Here is a 27,297-nt window from a genome sequence, read left to right on the forward strand (position 1 = left end):
GCCCGTGTTGCATAGTAAAATCGAATCAGTCAGTTCGCGCTAGTCATGCAGCAATGACGCTTGTGTTATACCGTTGATATAAATCGATTTCGAAGTTGTTTTTGAGTTTAGTGTGTATAAATAAATATTAATTAAAATTTAAAATTTCGATATGTCTGAGCGAATGAAGTGTTTGAATAATGATGGTGAATGCAGTAGCCTGCAAGTTACTAATCGAGAGGATATTGCTTTGCATGATAGGAAGAGCGGATCGGTGAAGGTAGAGATCACTGCTCTTCAGCAGCCCTTAGGACAGTCCCAACAGAGGACGTTGACGCACCTGGTCAAAAGAGACCCGGTTGAGTTGGCCTTTCATGACCTGACGTACAAAGTCACCGAGGGCAGAAAGAAAAGTGAGTACAAATCTTGTTTTATCGACTGTTTATATAATATTTGTGCAATACGGAAAATGCATGCTTGTTTGAGAGATGTTGTGAGTTAACAAGTTAAATATGCATTGAATTATCGTCTTCCTTATGGCCTTATCTACAAAAATCCTTAATTATATTCAATATTTGATTTAGAATTCTAATTATTAGCTTTCATCATTATCAATATTATTGTTACATTTTTCATCATTTTTAAAAATTACATATTCCGAATCTGAGCGGAATATGGCCGAATGTTAACATAATCATATGGGCTCAATATTAGAAAACAATATTTAGCTTACGTAAAAAAACATATTCAGCTCAGATTCGTTTATACTAGGGAAATAACATATTTATGCCGATTATTCTATTTTCCTCGATAATTAAGAATTACCTATCAACATTTATATTAAGTTTTATAGTTTTGTAGTCATTCAAATCATCGTAAAGACAAATGGGTGACTAAAAAATTTCTTCGTTATTTTACACGAAACCTACTTTTTTAACCCTGAAAAAATAATTTAATTAGTGCAGCCCGTATAAACTACAGTTCTTCAACTTACTTTGAAATAAGTTTAAAATTTGAGGGTTAAATTCAGATAAAAATATTGGTACCATACAGTATAGTATGGACTCTATATTTTCATACAATCTTGATTCCAACAAAATTGATATTTGGTAGATCATATTTTAATATGCGATTACCTTTTAATAATTTGGCCTTTAGCATTAAAATAATTCGATTATGCATGCTATTTGGAATAATTCAATATAGTTGTTCGATTTTTCTTGAAAATTAAAACAAAACTAAACCGATTGTGAGAAATAATTCATATGTATGATATTACATTTATAGCTTGTAATTTATCTTAACGCTAATTTTAACTTATAAAACACATCAGAAACAAATGAGAAAAAAAAGTTTATTATTATGCTATTTTCATTATGGATTAACTTCAAGAACTGACCTTACTTCTTTATATAATTAACATTATTAAAAAACGTCAATACTTATCGGATTATGTTACTCAAGGTGTATTTTATTTGTGTCTAATAGAAGATCGATAATATTCTACGTATTACAGTAACATGATTGTGAGAAAGGACTTTTCTAACTTAAAATTTTATTTATGCACCCAATCCAACTAGTTTATCTTAGCTTTTCCGTAATTGGATTTTAAATTTAAAGTAACATTTAGAAAACATTATTGAAAGCCCTCCTATACCTACTTTGTATTGAAAAACACTTTGTAATAAATTTATCTAGAACAATATTTCTTTAATTACCATTTGAAGTGTTACATTGCATTCTTTGTTCTAATAACTGATAAGAATTCTACATTATTTATTTTAATCTTATCAGTAGTAATTTGTTATTGATTTTCGAACGTGCGTTCCCACTGAACACAATAACCTTTTGTAGAGTCCTATATTTGACTTTTTGTCAAAAAACAAATTTTACTTACATATATGTGGACTCCATTGCTTCATGATGAACCTTCTAAATTTGGCCTCGACTTACTTCGGCATTGTTTTTTGTAATGAAATTTACTACGAAGCGACTGATTTTAATGGATATAATGATCGTATTAACAATGAAACTACAATAGAACAATTTTTAGTTTCTATTGTGTATGTTCTTTTTAATAAAATAACGTTTCCAATCATTTTCATTTTCTGTCACAATAATTTTTATATTGTCAGAATAATTTTGTGGTATATGTCCAAGATTTCCTTTTATCTAACCATTAAAATAATTTCGCTGTATTAGCCTAGCAATTTTGAACTATTTGTATGTTTAATTTTACTTATTCATTAGTTTTAATACATTTTATTTATGTTTGCTTATTAGTTTTGGTATGCTATTTTTATGAAATATGTATACATCTGAATCTAGTCAAAGTGAATAACGATCAGAAAGAATAGTGTTCATAATACATACAATTATGAATAGGTACTTCGAATTGCATTTTAGTCATATTTTAACTGCAATCAGAACTTTTGTTTTACAAGTAAACCAAGTGTTAATACATCCGTATTTGGTAATGTGAATAGTTATTAGAATTAATCTTATAGGGCTTATATAATATAAAATAAAAAAAATTATAAGTATGAAATTAGTTTTACATACTTTAATAAAATTCGTAATAAAAAATAATCACTTTAACTAATAATTATTTAATAATTAAAAAAGAAGATTTAAATAAAATAATAATATTGTATAGATGTATAGATTTTGTAGATGTTTTGTACGATCTCTCATACCAGACACTTCCGTCTGTCTGAGATGTAAAATAAAATGTAATTTATTATAATATAAAATTTTAATTTTCAATGAAAAAAATTTAAAAAAAAAAACTGAAAGTAAGATACACATTACCGTACAGCGTTCTGCGAAATTCGTTGTATAGATTACTTGAGTTATATAGGCATAGAATATAAGTAAAGTAATTTATATATGCCGAAGAGGTATAATTTACTCAGCTTGGCAACATTAAGATTATTTCTTAAGGGCCCATTCACCGGTGAAAAACTATCTTGTGGAATATCGACAACACTTAATTGAGAAATATGTGCTCCAATTATATAGCTGTACAGTTGCAACTAACTATGGAACAATATCAAATTACTAGTATAATATGTTGCTTACATGTTCTAGTAATCTCTTATTTTGTAATTGACCATGCAAATTTTATAAGTATGATATGCTTTAAATATAAGCTAAGAAAGAAAAAACTATTATCTGCTTGATGAAGCATTATATTTTGGCCCTTTATTGTTATAGTTTGTAAAACGACTATGAAAATGCAGGTATATAACAAAATTGCATATAATAAAATATATCCTCCCCGGCGGGGAATCGAACCCCGGTCTCCCGCGTGACAGGCGGGGATACTGACCACTATACTACCGAGGACACGTTTGTAATAAGCAAAGCAATATAGGCTCATTGTTGGTATAGAGTGGTAGTTGGGAAATTTAGTACACACTTTTGGGGTCATTTAGTACTTACAGATTAAGTAACAACTTATGCTATTATTTGAACAGACTACGAAAAATAAATTGTTATAGTGTCTTTTCATCTCTTCTTTCAAATATATTGTACATTTTATGTAAAGTGATATAGCTTTAAACTTGAAAATTATTGCCCTCATAGATCATTGTCTGATAGGATAAATAACAATAATAAATAGTAGCCTCAAATCAATGATCCCTTCCTTGTTCAATATTCCCATTATCATTTATTACAATTATTAACTTCTTTATTCTTTTTATGTTTTTATGTATTTTCTTTCCATATTTTTGCTTCTATTGCCCTGACCCTGTGCTTCGGCTTTCAGTTTCCTGTATTTTCTCACCTCGCATAAGCCATCAATCATCTGGGGGTCCTATCCAATTGCTTTTCTTTCTAATGATCGTGCTCAGTAGAGTTTTTTCTGTCCCACTCTTCTTAGGACTTCTTTATTTGTTACCTTATCTGTATAGGATAAATATTACTTGTTTTTTTATTTTTGATTAATTTAATGCCTATATATATTTATATATATATATATATATATATATATATATATATCAATATATATATATATCAATTTTTCAAATGATGCATCTGTTTCATTATTTACCACTATGACACGTTTCTTTCATATGTGCTGTCGATGACATCGGCCGGAAACAGAATACATTATACAGTAAAAAGGTCAAAGATCAAACCGTGTGTAATTATATTATTCGCCTAATCCAAAGCTGATCACCGAACAATAACGTTTTTTGTGGAAAATATACCCGAAATTCTAAATTTTCATTATGTCTGCCGTCGGGTTATTTGCGCATAATTTAGCAAGCACTCTTGTCATTATGACGGAAATGGTTGTCATGCTAAACTAGTTTTACTTTGCATATACAAACACAAGGTTTTTGATAATACTAGATTTGATTTAAATTTATTTGATTTGTTTTATGTGCTATGTTTTGGTGTTGAGTCACAATATATGTCTGATACAAAAGACTAATAGTCTAATGATATAAATAACACTAATAAATTTTTTTAATTTTATTTTATGCAATTAGCTGTTAATGTCTTTTCAATTTCTATTATTCATTAACATTTACATTCTGAGAACATATATATATTTGTTTTATATTCATTGTTTTTGTTTTATGATAACCTGTTTTTGTATTCTGCACTCTTGAAACGCTGGATCTATGGTTTTTGTCAATTACCAAGAATTTAAAAAAAAATCGAATATCTTTTAATTATAAGAGAATATTGGCATTAGCCCCTTTAAATAATAAAATATTTCAATTTATGATTTTGGAATCCCACCATTGTTTTTGTTTTATGATAACCTGTTTTTGTATTCTGCACTCTTGAAACGCTGGATCTATGGTTTTTGTCAATTACCAAGAATTTAAAAAAAATCGAATATCTTTTAATTATAAGAAAATATTGGCATTAGCCCCTTTAAATAATAAAATATTTCAATTTATGATTTTGGCATCCCACCAGTTACACAACGTATTTTCTAAACTCTAATAAAAATTTATTTAAAATATAAAATTAAATATGCTTCTGTTTTTAATGGTTTTAATACTCGCCTTTGAATGAATCTCTCAGCTAATTGAGTAAAATTTTTAATAAACTTCAGTAAATTGATTTTTGAAAAAACACTTTATTAAAATAAAAATATTTACACAATATCAGTGCCAAAATATTTACTCACCTGTCGGGGCAAACAATAAATATCTATTTAAATAAAAATCAAATATGACTTAGCCGGGAAGCAATTTATTCTCACTTTTGTAATTATTCTAATTTAAGTGTGATTTGTAAAATTAATTATTTTAATATAAAATTTGATTTAATTACTTTGCAGTATTTAGTCAATTACTTTGCAGTATTTAGTCAATTACTTTGCAGTATTTTTTTATTTGAAATTTGTGTTGTAAAATATGCATATTTTTTTCTTGATAATCGCTCTTTTTCATACTATATTAAATGTAAAAAACAACATGATACTACAACTTATTTTTTGTGTATATATGTATAATTAATTACTTAATACATAAATTCATAAATTAAATTGATTTCCTACTCTTACTATACCAAATCCTGCCGTTAAAATGTTGTTGAATAAATTAATCAAAGATATTTCAATTAAAATTAATGAACACAAAAATAAAATGTGGAATGCCAAGCTTAATAATATTAATGTTAATCCAAACAATGTATGGTATCTTGCTAAAAAATTTACTAAAAAACAAGAAAGCATTCCCTGTCTGAAACTAAACACTAATTACATATCAAATAATGAAGACAAGGCGAATATCTTTGCTGACGTCTTCGAAAAAATTCATAACCAAAATGATGGACTGGGAAATTCTGAATTTACAGATTATGTCAATGCAAAAATAAACTCAACACTTTTAAACCCTCAAGATCACCTCATAATTAAATATACTACGCCAAAAGAAATTAAAAATATTATTCAACGAAGAAAAAATAAAAGCGCTCCAGGCCCGGATGGTATACCAAATATTGTACTTAAAAATGTAGGCAAGAAAACTATAATCCTAATAACAAAAATAGTAAATAGTATATTACAACTTAACTATTTTCCATCCATATGGAAAACTTCTAATATCATACCTGTAAAGAAACCCAACAAGGACAGTGATCTACCCACCAGCTACAGGCCGATTAGCCTGCTAAGCCACTTAAGTAAAATAGTTGAGAAGGTAATTCACATTAGAATTAATAAGTTTTTATTGGAAAATAAAATAATACCAAATTTTCAATATGGGTTTAGAGAAAAAATTCTACTCTCCATCCGTTATCAATAATTACAGAAGAAACTATTCTCAAATTCAATCAAAGGAGAAATAGTGCAATGGTATTGCTGGACATTGAAAAGGCATTCGATACAGTATGGATTAGTGGTCTGTTATTTAAAATGATACAATTGAAGTTTCCAAATTATCTAATCAATATTATTAAGAGTTATCTCTGCAATAGAATGTTTTATGTTAGTTTATATAACAATAAATCTACCAATAGACATGTAACTGCAGGGGTACCACAAGGTAGTATACTGGGTCCTATATTGCATTCTATCTTTGTCTCTGATATTCCAAATAATAATGACATCAAACTATTAATGTTTGCGGATGATATCGCAATTTTTTCTTCAGGTATATCTGAAAATTCAATTATTATGCGGCTCCAAAATCAACTGGATAAAATTTTAAAATATGCACATAAATGGAAAATTAAAATAAACTATGACAAAACTGAATCAATTTTCTTTACCAAAAGACGAAAAAATCCAATACCATCGCTAACACTTCAAGTGCATGATATTGTAATACCATGGAATAATGAAGTTAAATACTTGGGACTGTCGTTGGACAGAAAATTTAATTTCAATGTACACATAAAAAATAAAATTAACCAAGCTAAAAGATTTTGTACATGCTATACCCATTAATGAAATTCAGAAGCTGTCTTAATGTAGAAAATAAAAGAACGTTATACCTGACTATGATAAGACCAATCTTAACATATGGATGCCCAATCTGGTGTATGACAAATAACCAGAATCTAGACAAGTTACAAAAACTACAAAATACTGCTGCAAGGATGATTATAGGACAATCAAGAAACCCAAGTACAAAACATTATATAAATACTACATTTCTTCATGAAGCCACAAATATACCATACATAAAAACCTACATTGACGGTATTTCAAAAAAGTACTATACTACATGTTTAACTAATCAGAACCCTACCACAAATAACATTGGATGCATAAATACTTATAGGCCATGCTACTGCAAATACAAAATACCTTCCTCCATTAATAACTCAATAGATAATAGTCAAAGAAATAATTAATATTACTTAGTTAGCTATGAAAGAAATATTGTTTTTATTTTATTATTGTGACATAGTTATTTATTAACTTTTGTGTTCGTGTTTGTCCTTAATATTACAAAGAGTTGGTTTTTTTGTTGACATTTTTTACCAAAATTTAAATTTAAATTTAGTCTATTTTGAAATCTTTAATGTATATAAGTATAATGTGTATAGAATTTACAAACATAATTTAATTTAATGTATCGTTATCAATATGATAGATGTACATAGTTTGTAAGTCATAATGTTTATATAATGTATCTGAATCTGATTTGAAATAAAAAGTCTTTATAAAACAAAACAAACTCTTACTATACCAAATATTCGTCTTCATTGCGTTGCGCATCTAAGATATCTCCTCGGTAGTATAGTGGTCAGTATCCCCGCCTGTCACGTTCGATTCCCCGCCGGGGAGGATATATTTTATTTTTCAAAAAGCATTTTTATTTTATGTTGTTTTTCTTTCGATACCTTCGAGGCTATAATTTAGAAAATTCAAAAGATTGCAAATACTTATTAAAATTAAACGATATTTTTGATTCTACTAGAGCACAAATCCTCTACCATACAGTAATCTGGACTGTATCATGTTTGCATGAATAGTTTAAAATATATTTTTCATATCGCCATTAAAGTAAACTGCATCCACTCAACTACCTGTGGATACGAGTGTCATGTCGTGCTGTGTGTACGGGTGTTGTCTATGAACGACAAGGTTTGTGTTGGTTCAATTTTTGATGTGATTTTTAGTGTTTTAAAAGCGCAATTTTTAAATTTTTAACGTATTTTTATTGATAATGATAAAAATATTTCGAAATATATCGTTGTCTGGTCCGTTCAATGACACTACTAATAGAGTGACACTTCTGCGGATAACCCTCTCGCAGCAAAAGGGTTTAACTTGTAATTGCACAAGAATTCTTCGTCACTCGATTGTATAATTTAGTTACAAAAATATTATTTTTCTTTTACTACAATCATGTTCTATTATTAAATAAAGTAAGAAAACGGTAGGAACGGTGTATTTTCCAATGAATAGAAGCTTTCATTTTTTTTATTATTATAAGTAAGCAGGACTAACCGTCTTGTGGTATTCAATGGTGGGCGATTCCCATCAGGTTGTTATGATGTACTACAATCTACGTCTAGATCGTTGTCTAGTTTAGATCGAAAACCGCATTAAAGTTTTTTTTTCGTTCTTACTAAAATTTAATAATGAAATTTTCAATAACGTTTTTTTCATTTTACTTTGTTTTAAATCAAATATTAATATTGCATACTAATTGTACGAAAGTAAAATTATTCCTCATTAAAATAATCTTTTATTTAATGCGGAAACGCAAAATATCAATTGTTTAGTACTCCACATAGATATGACTATCAAAAGCCCTACATATGCACCACAATGGTATAAATACATACAATTTTATCGGACTGTCGGATGCGTCTACATATTGCACAAGTTGTTATATAAATAAATGAGTAAAATATAGAAAATTACAGTAAAAAAGAAAACAGAAGTTGTACATTGTTTATGTCGCAATTGTTAATGATACTTAATTTTTTATTACGTTTTGATTCACCATGGATCTTCTAGACTGGTAATTGTCATTCTTTCACAATGTACAAACATCCTGTTCATAGAAAATAGATATTTTTGCATGAAAACATAGCAAAGTATTGAGCACATGTCATTGAACTTTAATTTATTTGATTTAGAGCGTATGTATTTATTGTTCTTTGCATCTTATATGAACAATTTTTTTTAGTTTTTAACTTCATTAACGTGTAATAGCTCTGAATTTTTTCAAAGCATGTAAAAATCGGTCATTAAATAACATTGATACATGTCAAAATGATAAATAAATATTTCCCAGTTATTATAATTTTTGATGTACTTTATTTGATTTAGAGCGTATGTATTTATTGTTCTTTGCATCTTATATGAACAATTTTTTTTAGTTTTTAACTTCATTAACGTGTAATAGCTCTGAATTTTTTCAAAGCATGTAAAAATCGGTCATTAAATAACATTGATACATGTCAAAATGATAAATAAATATTTTCCAGTTATTATAATTTTTGATGTACAAGAATTACAATTAACAGAGTTTTCTTACAGTTAAAATTAATTGTTAATTTCACACAGCTAATTTTAATATTTTGTGCACTTTTACACTATTGTATGTGTAACATAATCTTATATATAGGAATATTAAAATCTTCAATTATTCTTTTTGTTGCAATAACTTCCAAACATAAAATAAAAAAAAATATTAAGATTATAAAATTATTTCGATTTTATTCAAAAAATATATATACAAGTATCAAATATTTAATTTTAATATTTGTTTTGTAATTTGGCAACGAATCTTTATATTAAAATCTACCTGCCGTATATTAATTACCAAGATGTTTAATCAAATTTTGATGTATAAACGTACTGCCATCAATCTATATAATTAAATCAATATTTATAGATATGTATTATGTTTATTATGAAAGAAAATTCAGATAAGGAAGCAGATTTTTAGCAATAAAGATTTCGCTTAACTGTTATCTAACTTTAATACTTTCCTTCAACTGAACTATTAAAAACAGTGAAAGCTGTTTTAATGCATTTGTTAGTTTTGCATTTGAATTTGAGTAATACAACATAAATGTTAAATCTAGTAAATTACAGAAACGAATAATATATTTTATTTTATGTAATGGGATTATACAAATTGCTTTTTAAAATCTCTAGTTCTTTAATATTTCATTAAAACTCTTGGTTCTATATGTAATTGGTATCATTTTGAAATATATCATTAGTCAGTCATTGAGAATGATTGATCATGGAAATAAATATTTTTTTAAATTTAAATTCACTTAATTAACTATTTTTGTATAGAATCAATGAATGCGTCATGATTTAATACAATAATTATAATACAATTGACCTTTCATATTCATTGTAAAATCGGTGACTTACGTAGAATTTTCTTCTACGAAAGTTCTTTTCGTAGAAAAGACCCAATCAAGTCGTAAGTGAATTTATTCCTAATGGGCAATTAGTTAAACTTATTTGAAAATTGGAACTCTACTGAAATAATTTGATTATACCTTTTAATATTGATTTATTTTATTACTTTACAACTTCAGAAATAATATAATTTTTACAAAGCATTATTGGTAAGGATTTCCTAGTGCACGTGCAGTGTTTAGCTATGAATACGCATTTCTTAATGTCATTCTTATTTCCTTTATTACTTTATCATTATAAATTATTATTGCAGCTTAAAATATGTTTTAATAATGCAAAAACATTTTATGACGAATAATGCTAGATACACGAGCGCATCCACGATACGGCACGTGCTTGCGATTAATGAGTGATTATTTTAATGTTCTTGAACTAGTCATTTTTTAATAGTAAGTTATTTAAAACAAAAAAAGCAAACTTCATATAAATGCATTCTAATAATACTACAAGAAAAACACTTGTTAACTTGCTGAAGGAGTTTTAGACTGGAAAATCCGATTTTCTACCTATACTCTATATTTTAAATCAGTCTGAATCAATTGGCACCAAAATTGAAAGAAGTATGTGGGCGTGTGCCTAAATTTTTGAGTATATATGTGAGTCCGAAGTTAACAAGCAGTTGAAGTTTTATTAAAAACTTCTGCGGTGGTTTCAGAAAATTAAAATTTCATGAAACATAATAAAAATTCATGTTGAATAGTTTTGAGAGACGATCGTCCGAGCAATTTTTTCAGAGTTAGCAGTGTAATTTTTTTCACAAAATGCTGGTACGATTTTGAAAATTCAATAAATTGGATTTCGTGCTGTTTAGCTTTTGGTAAAAATCGTCCTGACTGGCTATTAATTGTTGAAAACATTTATATAATTCATGGTTTTGATAGAACCTGAATGATAATAGAGATTAACGAATATTTTAAAATACTGTTGTAGTCCTACGAAAAATGCGTGATAAAACAAGAGGGCGTAAATATTCAAACTCTCCGCCATACCGCTCAGAACTTTGCTGATTTTTCTCTTCTTGTGTAAATACGAAGTATAACTTTTTTTTAATGATCTATAACTTTATTTTATTGTCTGATATTTTATATGTATGTGCCTATTTGCTTAAATAATTCTCTGAAGCCTCATGGTAAAACAATACGATAAAATTTTATTTATATTATGCGCATATAATACAGATTGTGAATCACGCTAATATACAAATCCACTCAATGCCAAGTTTGAAACAAATCGATGCGCGCCATATATCAAATATTATCGTGCGTGTACTGATAATCTATATTTCATTTAAATATAATTTATATTGACATTATAAACTCAATAAAAATGTTAATTCTTTCATTAATCTGGTTAATGCAATAAACATTGTTTTCGACGAAGTAAGCTTGCGTGATATTTATCGATTATACGTTTGTATTTGTGCAGTCAACAATATGTATTAATATGGAACATAGAATTGAGAACAATTATGTTTAGCTATATAATATATATGTTTATGAGTAATGAACACATATGACGGTTTCATGCATTAGTTTGGTTGTGAATTATATGATAGTTAGAATTTGTCCGCAGTTCCAAAATGCGTAGTAGTCAAAATAAAAGTTCAGTTTTTCAGGAAAACAAAATCAAAAAAATCCATTATATTTGCATTAGTTGGTTTTAATTATATGTATCTTGCGTTTGGTTTTTACTAGGCGGCGTTAAAAAGATGATTTTTATTAGTAAAAATCGTCTTTGAAGGTTTTGTAATTGATTGACTCAGTTTTTGAAGGCGCGTCATAAATAAGCTATTAAAACAAAATATGATATACTTCACACTTTTTGCGGGATGAAGTCGAAAACGCAATCCAGACGGTGAAAATGTTAATAGTGTTTATGGGCCTGATACTGTAGGAAGAATTGGAATTTAGTGGATCTGGAAGGAAATTGTCTACTGCGACAATCTTTTATGACAAAACTCTCATTTTGAAATTGCACGATCAACAATTGAACCAAGGATCGAGAGGCCAGCTTTGGCCAATAGGAAAGGGAATGTGTTTCATCAGGACAAAGCCAAGCCACACACATCGATAGAGACTCGCCATAAGCTCCGCGAGCTTTATTGGGAGCTTTTTATGCATATACCTTTTAGTTCCGACTTGGCACTAGCTGATTACCATCTGGTTCTATTCATGGCGAACTGGTTTAAAACTTACTTCAAAAAAGGCTTGTTAGAATGGACTATCACAATTTTTTGCCAATAGAGACGAAGTTTTTTCTGAGAGAGACATGATGGTATTACCTTCTAAATGGCAATTAGTTACCGAACATAACGGTGTATAATTGACATAAATCGGATCATTTTAACTTCTGAACCATAAAATCAATGTAAAAATTATAAATTTCTTTTTACTTCGCTTATTATACTAGTTTTCAAATGCGAAGTTCTAAAGTGCTTAAATGTAATACTCAAAAATTTTTTTTTTTGAACTATTGCTAAAATGACGTTCAACTAATAAAAGCACTCGCTTATCAAAAAGCATGTGATGATACTTGAGCCAAATAATAATCAAACCTTGATTACTAAATATATCTTTCTCAAACGAGGAAAAACTTCCTAAGTTCAATTGAGTGAATTGAAAGATACATGCCGAATACGAAATTAAATGCAAAGCTTGCATTATAGTTACATAATTATAACAAAGTTGCGTTTAATAGAAACAAAAATATTATTATTTAAAATTAGGCTAGTGGAGAATAAATAAAATATACTTTTTATCATTTTTATTAATGACGAAACAATCTAAATTTTTTGTCAAACCGGTTTACATCTTTGCGAATAATCTCGTCGTTTTTGCTATAATGATTTACACAGAATAATATGCTGTCCCTGGAATTGTTTATTTTTCTTCTTATATTTTCTTATTGTGGTTATATGTCTGTTTTATAACATTATACAATCAATTATAAATCTTTCAACGATTTTTTAGTGAATTATTTTTATATTATTTTGTATTTGTTTATTATATTTTATTATAACTATTTGAGAATCATAGTTGTTGTTTATCATTTTCTTTAATACTTCTTAAACTAATTAACTAAATTTTTTGTTATAAAGCGCAAAATTCAACTTAGTCTTTTATTTTGCTGTCATAATTCATAATTTGTTATACGACTTTTTTAAGAAAATAATAGTCATTGGTAACCTTACTGAAAGTCTTCTAAGGGATGCTAATGAAACTATTCGTCTAATAAAAATTAGGCCACTTCAGTTTAATCGGAAAGTAAGTAACTTGTTCATAGTCTAAAAATATGCTTGGAAGTTCCAAGTTGGGAAGTAAAGCTGAACAGAGACAAAAACTATGATCAGATGTACATTGTTCATAAATCTTGGGTCTTCATCCTTAAAGCTTACTTTTTTTCAATCCATTATTTTAATTTAAAGAATTTCGTAAAAACTAAATATATTTTTTCCCAAGTATATGGTTTTTCACTTCCATCTGCCCCGCCATCGTTTTATTCAAGGAATCCAAAACACCATTTAAGCTTCGGTTCAAGCGTTCTTCAGATGTCAAGGCTAATACCTCAAGACGTAAAATGAAACGTAAATGATTTTTACGAACATGTAAATTGTTCAAATATTTAAATGACTTGCAAATGTTGTTGCACATCAGTCCTTGAAACTAATTTATCAAGATCTAATTAAATTTAACAAGCTTCTAACGGAAACACTTAGCAATCTAATGATTAATTTGATGAATTATATAATTTAAATTTGACATTTGTTATGCTAAAACATAATTAAAAACTTAATAAAAACTAAATTATATTTAAATATCTTAGTTTTATAGAAACACTATAGCAGCAAATGTCTTACAATTTGCAAAATTTTGGGTACTGCAAAAATCCCGAATGAAATAAAATTATTCAAAAATAACTATGTGCATATAATTTAAAGAGTTGTATCTATTATATTAAAAGTGAGTAAAAATAATTCTGTCAGATCTATTTAAAATGATTTAATATTCCAGCTTCGCACTTTACCGTGTAGGTTTCTTATTTTCAATTGGGAACATACACTTAATCTATATTTTTTAGGTTCTCTAGTATCGATAATTTCAATCAATACTTTATGCTGAAAGTATTGAGATCAATTAAGTATTGAGAATAAAAAAGTATTGAGAGCTACCTTAAATTATTTAACTACTTTTGATTGAAATATTCATTCAAATTAGTATTTTATAAAATGTACAAGGAATGTGCAGGAAAAGCATCTGCATACTTTGCTTATTATGCATTTGCCTAATAGTATACTTTTATAATTTTTATAAGTTCAGTTAACAAATTTTTAAACTATTAAGACAAAATATATTCACTGCCGTACATTCAAAAAATACAATACGGATATTTATTAAATTTTGTTTGTAGATCAGTGTACGTTTTGTGAATCAATAAAGTAGAGTTTTTTAGTCGAACATTAGAAAAAATAATCTATATTCATTTGAATATATTTATATCGAATTTTTAATTAATAGAAAAAAATAAATTTTAAATTTTTGGGGGTTTGGTAAATTATCATCGGTTGATACATGGTTGCATATACCAAAGTAGTAATTATGTAGCTTTTTTATTTCTTTTATTAGTAACAATTAGAACATTAATTACATTCTATGAGTTATTTTGATTTACATTAATTAAATATAATTATAGATAGTAATTACTTCAGTGGGTATGTACTATTAGATACAATTTATTAGATCAAATTAATAGGCCATAATTTTTTTGGCTTCTTAATTTTGATGTAAGGAGCAGCGGAGCAAAGAGTGAGTTGGGGTGATCTTCAAATTTATAATGATCATCAGTGTATATTGTTTTTATACAGTTTTTAATATATAGCACATTGATATAATCATGCAGAGTTTTGCTTACGTACCAGGGTGCAACTGTCATCATTATAAGTAGTTTTGTTTGTAGCAAATTTAATATATATATGAAATAACTTTCAAACCGTCGAACTATAAAGTATTCTGTAGGAATTCATGGATTTTCCAAGTAGATTTTTAAATAAATAGTACTTGTAAGTTTAATAGAATTTTAATTCGCCTGACCGACGTTATTACGCATTTTGTGACGCACACACGCGATGCAAAATCCAACAGACGTTTCCATCATCAAAAGTGCAAATGGATGAACCTGTTCCTTCAGACCCGAGTTGATTTCATTTTATTATTTTTACCACTCGGACTATGATCATGCATTAAATATGCACCATTTGCTCTTTTTATGTCTGAATTGATGTTCACATCATTTAATATTTATATCGTTCTATAGTGCGCATGCGAGATGGGTTTGGAGTGGACACGACGATAATTAAGTGTCCATCAGAAAAATGATTTGCAATATTTTGCATCTCTTGTGATGATGTCACATCTGCTTTTTAATAATACTTTGAATGGCTATTGTTTACCCGCTATAATTGTGCATAGGAATAAATACATTTTGCATTGAAAGTTAGAACATGCGATTCATGAAGTATGAATTGCAAAGACATCAAGGTTTTTTTCACGTGTGAGATATGTGAAGCGTAACCAATAACGCACGAAAAAATCATATGTTTTTGGTTATATTAAAAAGATCGAATTTTGTAGATATTGAATTATGTGATTTTACTTTATCAGTAAAAAATGCCATTCCCAAGGCTGCTTCTTACAATAACTAATAAATATAACTCAAATCTAATAATTTGAGAACTCATTTTATTAATTCTCGTCCCAAAATGTATAGAACTCGACTAAAGTAGTATAATCTTATACTTACTATCGAGATTAATAATCAAATTATGATGGAATGAATTGAATATTGAATGAATTACTTCTCTCAAAATTTCTGCAATTTTTTAATGCTTTATTATGCAATCGCCGCCTATTAATAAAAATTGTAGTAACATATATTATTGCAATTTATTGTTAGCCTCTTGATCTTAAAGTTTTATTATTTACTTTCAACTTTATTACCACCGATATAAAGACCGAACTTTCTAGGAAAAGGAAATATATTTCATGATTAATTTTAATTTTTCTAGCATAATTATAGGTGTAATTGGTAGTATCAAAATGTGAATATTTTAATATATATTGACAATTTTTGTTTACTTACTAAAAAGTGAGCAAGGGTGTAAATTGTATTACCAAAATGATCTTCTAAAGGTGTTTTTTATAAAAAAAGACGGAAATATTTCACGAAGGATGGGATTTTATATTCTTATAGCAATAAAAAAGTTCATTACACGAAAACCTTTAGTATTTGTATCAAAAGGTTAATTTCAGTATATTTGGACTTCATATCTCGAATTAAATTTTATTACAAAAGTTGACCAATGACAATCTATTTTTGACAATATTGTTTTTTTAAAGAAATGTATGCGATAGAATACTAAATTTTGTTGCATATATCACTAAAATAAAAAGTCCAATAACACAAAATGATGATATCAAATGCATCAGATATTATAACAAATGAATTTTCTTCTATGCATGCAGCGATTGTATCAATATTTTTGTACACGTTTTTTGCTGGTAATGATATTCAATTATGATATTATTATTGATATATCGAATTTTCTATTTTCCTACCATAGGGTTACAAGTTTTTTTTGTAAATAAATAATACTTGATGTTCATTTGATATAAATCTGGAACAAATTGTGATTTGAAATTGCGTTACTATATTTGCCTCATTATGTGATATTTTGTATGACCGTCACTTTGCTAAGTTCTACGGCTTCGAAATGTATTTTAATATATATTTTATTTTGGGTAAAATATTTCTTATATTATAATATTTATAATATATTATTGACTTTAAGACAAAAGAGTGTGGACGATAAATGTTATTTTAGGATTTTACTATATTTCTTTAATTTTTGCTTGAAAATTTCTCTAATTTAAAGATATACATGAATTTCAAATTAATAATATTTTTTATGATTTATTGATATTTTAATATTATTTTCAGATGTGAAGACAATTCTTCATGCAGTCAGCGGCCGCTTGAGGTCAGGCGAGCTGACTGCCATTATGGGACCTTCGGGTGCTGGAAAAAGTACTTTGCTGAATATTCTTACTGGATATATGTAAGTAAAAATATAAAGTATATATATTTAGAAATCTTGAACTTATTTTTAAACGAGGCGAATAAAAGAAACATATTCATAAATTAGATGAAGAGCTTTATTGCTCCTGTTAATCATGGTTATGTAATTTTATACCATAACAAATTTCTTTATATAATTTGTAATAATTTTGAAAAAAATGCAGCCGTGATTTATTTTATTTCTCTATGTATCTCTTCATGCGAATTTATCTACCTATATAACGAATAATGGAAAATCTCTTCTATCCTATTATTTCTATCTGATGATTAATAATCGTTCACAATTTTTATATATTTGGAATATTTGTTCGTTATTTTGTACACTTATGTTTTATTTTATAAGTCACATTTCATGGACATAAATCCAATAGATACAATCCATGTAGATAAAATTATGTTTTATTTGCTATATTAATTGCTAAAATGGCTTTACATATATTACCAAATAAAAATTGATTCATATTCAAAAATTATATATTTTTGGAATAAATTAATAGTCTGGCATTTTTTAAATTATGATATCTTCTTTATGTTATGCGGTGTTCAATTATTTAATTACTTGATATCTAATTAATTTCTTCTGAAATAAAAATAATAATATTATTTATAATATGATAATTTACTAAAACAATTGTTAAACTAGTGGGTATGTTTAATTTTCCCAAACTCAGCTGTTTCCATGAATCGAGATAAGAAAAGAACTTTGGCCAAACTTCTCTTACGTGATCAGCGATAATTTTATCCCAATAACATTTAATCATGTTTATTAGTTCAACGTCTAATTGCATTAATACTACAGATCAGCCTAAAAACGCGTAATTTGTTATTAATTTCAAATTATTGATATGCAACATATTTTGATTGCATATAGGTGAATTGAAAATATTATTATATGCGATGATGCTAATCACAAAGTTCACATAAAATCGATAACGGATGAGTTATTGACGAACTTAAACTGTTTTTTATTGATTGTGATATCACGCAATGAAAATTCTTAGAAAATTTATCGACATCTATAGTCTCTAGTTATGTCAAAGTTACTAAAAATAATAATAAGTTAATAAAAAACTATTTATTATTAACTAAGCATATGGAAAATGCAATAAATCTAATGACTGATGGAATGAATATTAGCTCTATAATAAATAGTAGTTTTAAATTTCAATTAATTTTAATTTTATTATCAATTTTTAAATTTTAATATCAAACATTAGTAAAATGATTTATAATTATTCAAATATTGCTTATAATAAACTAATAAAACGGCCTAGTTATTATTTATTTACAATTAAATTTCAATTTAGAACATCAATCATAGAATAGTAATCACTGATTCATTACTTAATATGACATTTGTTTATTGGAAACAGACATTGATTACTAAACAATATGCGTTCTGATTTCATTTTGTAAACTGGTGTTAGATTTAGACGAATTAATTTCACTTATTTTAAAAAAAATATAAAAACAATAATAAACTAGAGAAACAATAAGGTTACCAATAAGGATATTTCTAATTCTGCGGTAAGCGTCCGGTCTTGTAATCATCATCCCGAAATCAAATTTGTGTTTCGGACAACCTTATATCAAGACGTAGATATGATATCCATTTATATTAAAATTATATATCAAAATATGTTTCCTAATGAAAAAAGTTTTTCATTTTGGCAATTCTGCAATGAGTGAAATTTACCATCCAGTGTAGATATTGAGTAAAATTCACGACCTAGTAAAGGTACTTCTAATATAAAATAATGTACATCAAATAGATAGGATAATCCTTGACTGTCTTCTATAATGCCACGGAGTTTAGGATAAACACAATCATGACAGAATATTGAGAATAAAAATCAATAATAAAATACATAAATACATACCTCAAACAAGCAATTTCGCAAGCAATTTATCACACTATGCAGCTTAATAGAGCTTTTTTATCTACGCCTTCTAAGATTGTGTATTATTTCAATGCCAACATTGGCCCTTTTCTTGCTTCATTTTTAAATTTTTGATGAACTTACTTCATATTAGTACAGAACCTTAAATTAAAAAGAAAAATAATATAGATTTTCTAATTTTGTAACAAATTTGTAATAGTGGAAATGCGTGTATAATATAAATATTATAATCATTTTGAAAAGATACAATCTGGAAATCAATGTTTTTTGTTGTTTGTTATGTATAAAATATGTTCATTACTCATTGGAGTTCTGAAAATGATTGTTTTTTTCGCTGTAACTTTGATATGACTTGACCTATCATTACCCAAAATCAAAGACTTTTGCATCTGAGAATTGAATATTTTTCCAAATATTTTGCGTCCACATGATCCATACATACTTTACGCACATGAATACAAAAAAATTTTATGTTATGCTAAAGTAATGAGATGTAACAATTACTTACTTGTCACAAATAATTAATGTGTTTTCTTTACTATAGGACCGAAGGCATGGACGGTTCCATAACGATGAACGGCGAGGAACGTAATCTAAGCCGATTCCGCAAGTTGTCCTGCTACATAATGCAAGACAATCAACTTCATAATAATCTTACCGTACAAGAAGCGATGCATGTCGCCACCAGTTTGAAACTCAGCAGCGACACTGATCCGGAACACAAGCAACAAGTTGTGAGTAATATTTATATTTGAACCATTCAGTTCTAAAATAAACATTTTGTGTGAAATGAAACTTTTCTGAACAATAATGCAGAATGCCATGGCCAGGGTTCAAGACCTGCAATATATTGATAAGTCAAGTATTTAGTGCATTGTACTGCATAAACAACATTATTAGTAAACTTTTATTTTTATACTATAATCTGAAAGGGCTCTTCCGACTCATGGTATGCAGTAATATAATTAGCAATATGTTTCCAATCAAAAATAGCCTTTTACCTGGCATGGCTGCATCCAATAAAGCCGATTGGAGTATAAATAAATAAATAAATAAATAAAAAAACATTAGTTTAGTAAGAAATGTATCTGTGAATTGCCTTTATAGTTTTTGTTATTTGTATGAAATATTGTTATTATCATGCAGTTGAAATCATTATGTACATACCTTTTGCTATCGAAAAGTAACACAAGAGCTTAGCGAGGCACTAAAGTCATATTCGTTATTTTTACTTGTCTATAATTGAAGGATTTACGTTTATATTATGACATTAGTTATGTTCCTTACCTAGTCTTTCTCTTGAAAGGATACATCTAGAAACCTTTTTTTTTAATTCTTTTTTAATGCTTTCAAATTTGTACATGCTTGAAAAAATTGAAAAGGTATATCTCTCTTATCAATATTACAGTCCTGCTACGTGATACTTTTTTGTAAAAATCTTTAATATATAATGTAGTTACTTGAATATAGTAAAACGTCTGAACGTTTACTTATTTATTTATTTATTTAAATAACTAGTTGACTAAATTGACATTTGCCATAATAAGATTATATTAAGCTTTATATACTTTGCACGTTCAACAGTAAATAGTGAACAATTGATTAATGAAATGCAACATTAGATGTAAATATGCCATATATGAAATACATCATTTTAAAGCTCTGAGCCAGAAAGGGTTAGCTTGCATTTTGTGTTTGATTTATAACCTAATTCTAATAATATTAAATTAACAAGATAAGGTAAAAAATGGAATATTAATCAATTTAGTAGATCTGAAGCTGATTTACTTGTAAAATTAGTTTATGTTTTTCATATAAATTACTGTATTTCTGTATCATCTCTCAAAGCTTATGTTATGTCAAGAAAAGTTCAAGGAAATGCAAATATGTATGTAATTTTTAAATGTATAATAGTTTTTCATAATCATAAATTTATTATATACATAATGAATATCAAATAATTATATTTTTGTTTTTTCTTTAGATTAAAGAAATCTTAGTCACATTGGGCTTGGATGAGCATCGTCGTACATTGACTGGAGATTTATCTGGTGGTCAGAAGAAACGTCTGTCAATTGCTCTCGAGTTGGTTAACAATCCACCAGTTATGTTCTTTGACGAACCCACATCTGGTCTGGATTCTTCATCCTGCTTCCAATGTATATCTTTGTTGAAGCAGTTGTCTCGTGGTGGAAGAACTATTATCTGTACAATTCACCAACCTTCTGCCAGATTGTTTGAAATGTTCGATCATTTATATACATTGGCGGAAGGGAAATGTGTCTATCAAGGATCCACTGGCCAACTAGGTAAGATGAAACTGAAACTTAAGAAGTATTAAATGACATTGCTGTATCTTTAAATTGGTATAAGCAAAATGTGAAAATTGATAAGCACGATATTCTTTACTTTTAATTGTCTTTATTTTCTTGATACTATTTTTATACTGTGTATTTGAGTAAATGTAGATGTCTTTGATTCTTACACTTTTAAATTTTGTACCTCGAAGAACATTTATTAAACTTATATTTATTTTCTTGTTTTTTCTGAACAAACTTTTGCTTCAAGTCGCAAAAGATTTTTGAACCAGGATATAAGCATTTTCTGCTGAAACTTGTTAATGAATGTTTAGAGGTTTAGTCTACTGATGATGATTTCGTTTCTAAAACCATTATACTAATATATTATCATTTTAGTTCCTTTCCTCGGCGGTCTCGGTTTGCAATGCCCGGCTTACCACAACCCGGCATCCTTCGTGATCGAGGTCTCCTGCGGCGAGTATGGTAATCATAATGCTCAGCTCGTCAAAGCCATTCGAAATGGAAAGAACGACATCAGAAGCTCCCAGAACACCATCACGAATGGCCTTAATAATCTAACAGCCGCGGCTAATGGCAATGGTAATGGGGTTTACAAGAACGGAAATGCACAGATTCATAATGTTAACGAATTGCGCCACGATGCTGAAGAGAAGTTCTCTGAGAAAGGACATGATAATAATGGATCACTGGTGCCGCAGTATATGGTCAATGAACTACTGAAAAATGGACAAGGTAATTGACTGTTGATTGACTATGTATACATAAAGTTTCTGCCTCTTTTTTCGAAATAATAATTTTGTTTTCTGATGAATATTTAATGATAGTATTTGCTATTTAGTTTCTGGTTGGTAGCAGACTTATTGATTTATTTGAATGTAAATAAGTGTGAATACGTAGTTATCAATACTTCAGCGTATTGAGCTCTTATTTTTTGCTTTCATTTAAAAATAATTTATACGAATCATTCGTTCTATTTATTTAGCAATAATTCTCATGCACATGCCAACATTTGTAAAATTTTAAATAAAATCAAAATTTGCGGAATCAATACTTTGTGAAAATGAACTCTTGAGAAGAAGAATCATTGAACAACTGATATTAGTGCACAGAAATATTATTTTATTTAAAGCACTTAATTTTTTTAAATATCACAGATAAATATAACAGATCAAATTTACTCATAGGCATCTTCATATAGGTCGAATATAGGTCTTCTCAAAAATTGTCCTTAACTATTGTATCAACAAATATTAGTTTTGGATTTGATTCCTCTAAAGTTGTTTCAGAAATTCGTATATTACTCATATCATTTTCAGCCATTTTCGTTCTTAATTCGATTTAATTCACGATAATGAATTAACCGTAAATTGTTGCAGAAAATGATTAATTATGTAAAGTTAAATTGAAGAGAAAACCTTGTATGCATTTTTAAGATACATCGAATAAGTTATGTGTTAGTGATTACTTCATGAAATAATTTCTCTTGCTTGGTTTTATTTTATTATATATTATGATTTTATGCTTTTATTTATTTTATTATATATTATATAAAATTTTGTTACATAATTATACATTTATTAATTTTATATGAATTTAAATTGCAGTTCTGCCTATGCAAAAGGAAACTAATCCAGACAATGTCACTGTGGCTTTATTGGATCCAGGAGCAAATCCTAATAGCTATCCCACTTCTGAACTTCAACAGTTCTGGGTTGTACTCAAGAGAACACTTTTATTCAGCAGAAGAGATTGGGTATGTTAATTATCCACTACTAACTCTCCTAAATTTATGTTTAATTATATATTATATAAATATGTTATTATAGTACAATGAATAACTGATTTTTTTTTTATTTCAGACCCTTATGTATTTGAGATTATTCGCACACATTCTCGTTGGTTTCCTAATCGGTGCATTGTATTACGACATCGGAAATGATGGTGCCAAAGTTCTCAGCAACTTGGGTTTCTTGTTTTTCAACATGTTATTCCTTATGTACACTTCTATGACCATTACTATTCTTTCATGTAAGTAGTTGTTTAATTGCTATTTCTATTCATTACATCACAACTTGTTTGGCATAATCTAATGTAACTTTAAAATTTTAGTCCCGCTCGAAATGCCGGTTTTGTTGAAGGAACATTTTAATCGGTGGTATTCATTAAGATCATACTATTTGGCAATTACTGTGTCGGACATTCCTTTCCAGGTAAGATTTTGATTTTTATTCTGTGGTTATGGGCATTTTCACAAATTATCGTTTTCATAATCCATAACCATGTCGTTCTAAAATTATTCACATCATTGGCTTTCGTAATAACATTATATTTACATTTATCAAAAATATTGGATATACACGTGCATTATGCAGTATTTTATTTATAAATTTATATTACTAATTAAGTAACACATATAATTGTTTTTTGGTGCATATGGTGTTTGTAAGTGGCTTGTATTGGGATTCGATTAATAATAATCCATGCATATTTCTGGGCGCTATTGACAATACTTCTATAATTTGGAAATAGTACCTACTTACGTCAGCGAAGAAACTAAAGGAGAAAATTTATGAAGTAGTTAGAAAATTCAAAAAAATACGTGAGATACTTTTGAACTACGTTTACATACCTATTGATTTTATTTCTTGCATCCTTGTGTTAAATGTAAAGCGAGAGTTTTTAAGGTTTTTTCGCGAGGCTGATTTGAGTGGATTTAATTCACATTTCCATTCGATAGATTAGGTTTCTTGCAGTTATAATATCTTTATTGAAGATTAATTTTTTCACCGTATGTACAGATTTATTTCATACGCATCTCTATAATTAATTTTCTGACACAATACACAATTCTTAAAGTAAAATTGTTCTTAAAATATAACATTCAATCAATTATAATTCTGTGGTTGAAAAAAAGGTATATGAAGTTTTCACAGCACATTGCCTATCGAGTTCAGCATTACATATGTATGTAATATATTAAACTATGATATTATTATTGATGTGTGTTTATAGTTTTTTTTTGTGTAATGGCAATTAACATATGCATGAATATCACGTTGTTGCTATATATATTGTAATTTTTTCATATTCATCTTTTATGTATTATAATATTTTTTCATATATTCAACACGCGCGCATATGCATTTTTCTTTGTATGCACTTTGATATGATAATTTAAATAAATATGGCTATTTAATTATATTGTGCAATGACCATCTCGTCATTTAATTTGTGAATACAGTTTTATTTATTGTGCGTCTTTATTTTGTATTTGTCCTTACCTATAATTATGTTTACGTTTAATAACATCTTAGGCATATGATTTTATATTTTTTTGTCATGAAGAATAGTCACGATAATAAATGTTAGAATGTCTGATAAAATTCTAAGATCGTATAAAATCGTAACACATCGTATGAAAAATTATTTCAAATAAATGGCTATATTTCAACTTTCAATAATCAACATTGCAATGGTTAAGTCTTAACTATATTGCTCTAAATATCCATTTCTCTTATTGTCATATATTAGCAAATCAAATCATGATTTTATGTAGAAGTCGAAATATAATAATAAAAGCAAATTACTGGTAATCCATTCCACTTCAAAGTTATTTAATTTAATGAGCAATTTACCCAGTTACTTCTAAACAAATAATGAATTCTGGTAAAAATGTTGTAATTTACATAATTTCAATTTGGAGTGTTTGAAATCAGCTTCATAAATTTCCATTATTCGATAATAATTTACATATCTAAAGTTTTTCTTAAAAACTTTATGATATTTTCATTACCAGAGAAATTAAATCTCATAAACGAATTCTTCAAAAATCTTTTCTGAACAAGTGTTGACTTGAATTCAACCTTTCTGTATAATTCTCATCGACAATATTATTCACAAATGTGTGATAATAATCTAAATAGCATATTCTTCAGGAGTAACATATTTTTAGTCATTTACATACGAGTAACATGTTTTTAGTCATCAACATTTTATTCAGATTGCTTACTCACTACTTGGCTTCATAAATCATATCTCATTGTCATACCTAGTTTCATCACTTATCATGAAATGCTTAATCATGGTAAGAACTGAATTATCGAGTTGAATCCTAATCCCGACTATATTCTTATTAGACGATCTTCTGCATAATCTACGTAACCATCGTGTATTTCCTGACATCTCAACCACTTGAGATAGCTCGTTTCTCGATGTTCTTGGGCGCTTGTCTCCTGATCTCATTTGTCGCACAAAGTGTCGGATTGGTAGTAGGAGCTGCAATGAACGTCCAAAATGGAGTATTCTTGGCACCTGTGATGTCTGTACCATTCCTGCTCTTCTCTGGATTCTTCGTATCCTTCGACGCAATACCAGTTTACTTGCGCTGGATCACTTATTTGAGTTACATCAGATATGGATTCGAAGGAACAGCTTTGGCAACTTACGGTTTTGCCAGAGAGAAACTAAAATGTTTCCAAGTCTACTGCCATTTCAAGAATCCAGAAACCACTTTGGAAGAATTGGATATGTTGGATGCTGATTTTACCGTCGATATCATTGCTCTTATTGTCATATTCGTAGTACTAAGAGTTGCTGCCTTCCTGTTCTTGAGATGGAAACTGAAGACCACTCGATAAATTACTCACGATAAATTAAGTATAAGTGTATTATTTAAAATTCAAAAAATTCTATAAAGGATTGATATGAGCTATCAAGGCACGTACTTCTACAAATCTACAAATATCTGTTTAGACTATAACATACGTAATTGTTATTAAGGATATATTTAATTATTATAAATGTTAGCTTTTATATGTTGATATTAGAAAATACTTTTATACAAACAAAGATCGATGAAACAAAAGTTGCATTACCGATGTGCGAAAGATGAACAAGGACTTGATCTCGAAATGAAAAATCATCTCAATTTAAATTTTGATTTGAATATTTTACTTAAGTCATTCAAGAGCATAAAGTGATATCTTTTATTTTGATTTCCTTATATTGCAAAATAATCCTTGATTCTCCAAATAATATTTAAAAAATCGTCATTATGTTTCTGTCTTCGGGATTGAGCCTCAATTCACCCTTGTTCTTTCGGATGGATATATTAAATATAATAGATGTATGATTATATTATTATTGATGTTTTTGGAACAATGCAAAAGGCTGTGCAAGATACAAATTTAATTTCTAGCATTCAATGCCTCTCTAAATATATAGTTAATAATTTAATACTCTACAAAATGTAATTTTAATTAATTCAATGCCGATATTTAATAATTTATATAATAAATATATTGAGTATATTTTTTATACAATAACTTGAACAAATTGGATGCCTTGATTTAAATTGCCTGTAAAATGTGTAAAACTCTTGCCTAAAATTAGGGAAACGTGTAATGTCGTGGACCAGATAGCTGTGTTTTAAATATTATATGTTAACATAGCATAAATAAAATATTTTTATTAATAAATGATATATCATGTGCTAGTTGCACATAAGATCTTATTTATAGTTGGGTTTCTGCGGTGTGTAATTGCAGAATTTATATTGTATGTTTGAATAATAAAATAAACTAAAAAAGTT

At 27.8% G+C, this 27,297-nt stretch overlaps 1 protein-coding gene and 1 non-coding gene across 2 annotated transcripts; one reads left to right on the plus strand and one right to left on the minus strand.

Annotated features, from left to right (window-relative positions):
• LOC113386553 (ATP-binding cassette sub-family G member 4-like) lies at nucleotides 1-27,235 on the plus strand. The gene is made up of 9 exons (XM_026624332.1): nucleotides 1-392; nucleotides 17,348-17,465; nucleotides 19,931-20,120; nucleotides 21,371-21,695; nucleotides 22,083-22,439; nucleotides 23,312-23,460; nucleotides 23,567-23,735; nucleotides 23,817-23,917; nucleotides 25,844-27,235. Exons 1-9 carry the CDS (start codon nucleotides 152-154, stop codon nucleotides 26,342-26,344), a joined length of 2,151 nt encoding a protein of 716 aa, XP_026480117.1. The 5' UTR covers nucleotides 1-151; the 3' UTR covers nucleotides 26,345-27,235.
• Trnad-guc lies at nucleotides 3,256-3,327 on the minus strand. Its single transcript has one exon. It is a non-coding gene; the product is annotated as a tRNA-Asp (tRNA).
• Nucleotides 27,236-27,297: the final 62 nt, after the last annotated feature.

The sequence above is a fragment of the Ctenocephalides felis genome, unplaced genomic scaffold, assembly GCF_003426905.1.
Source record: "Ctenocephalides felis isolate EL2017-DRISC unplaced genomic scaffold, ASM342690v1 CF-g0.4_SCAFFOLD_03571, whole genome shotgun sequence".
In the NCBI taxonomy this organism is placed as follows: Eukaryota; Metazoa; Arthropoda; class Insecta; order Siphonaptera; family Pulicidae; genus Ctenocephalides; species Ctenocephalides felis.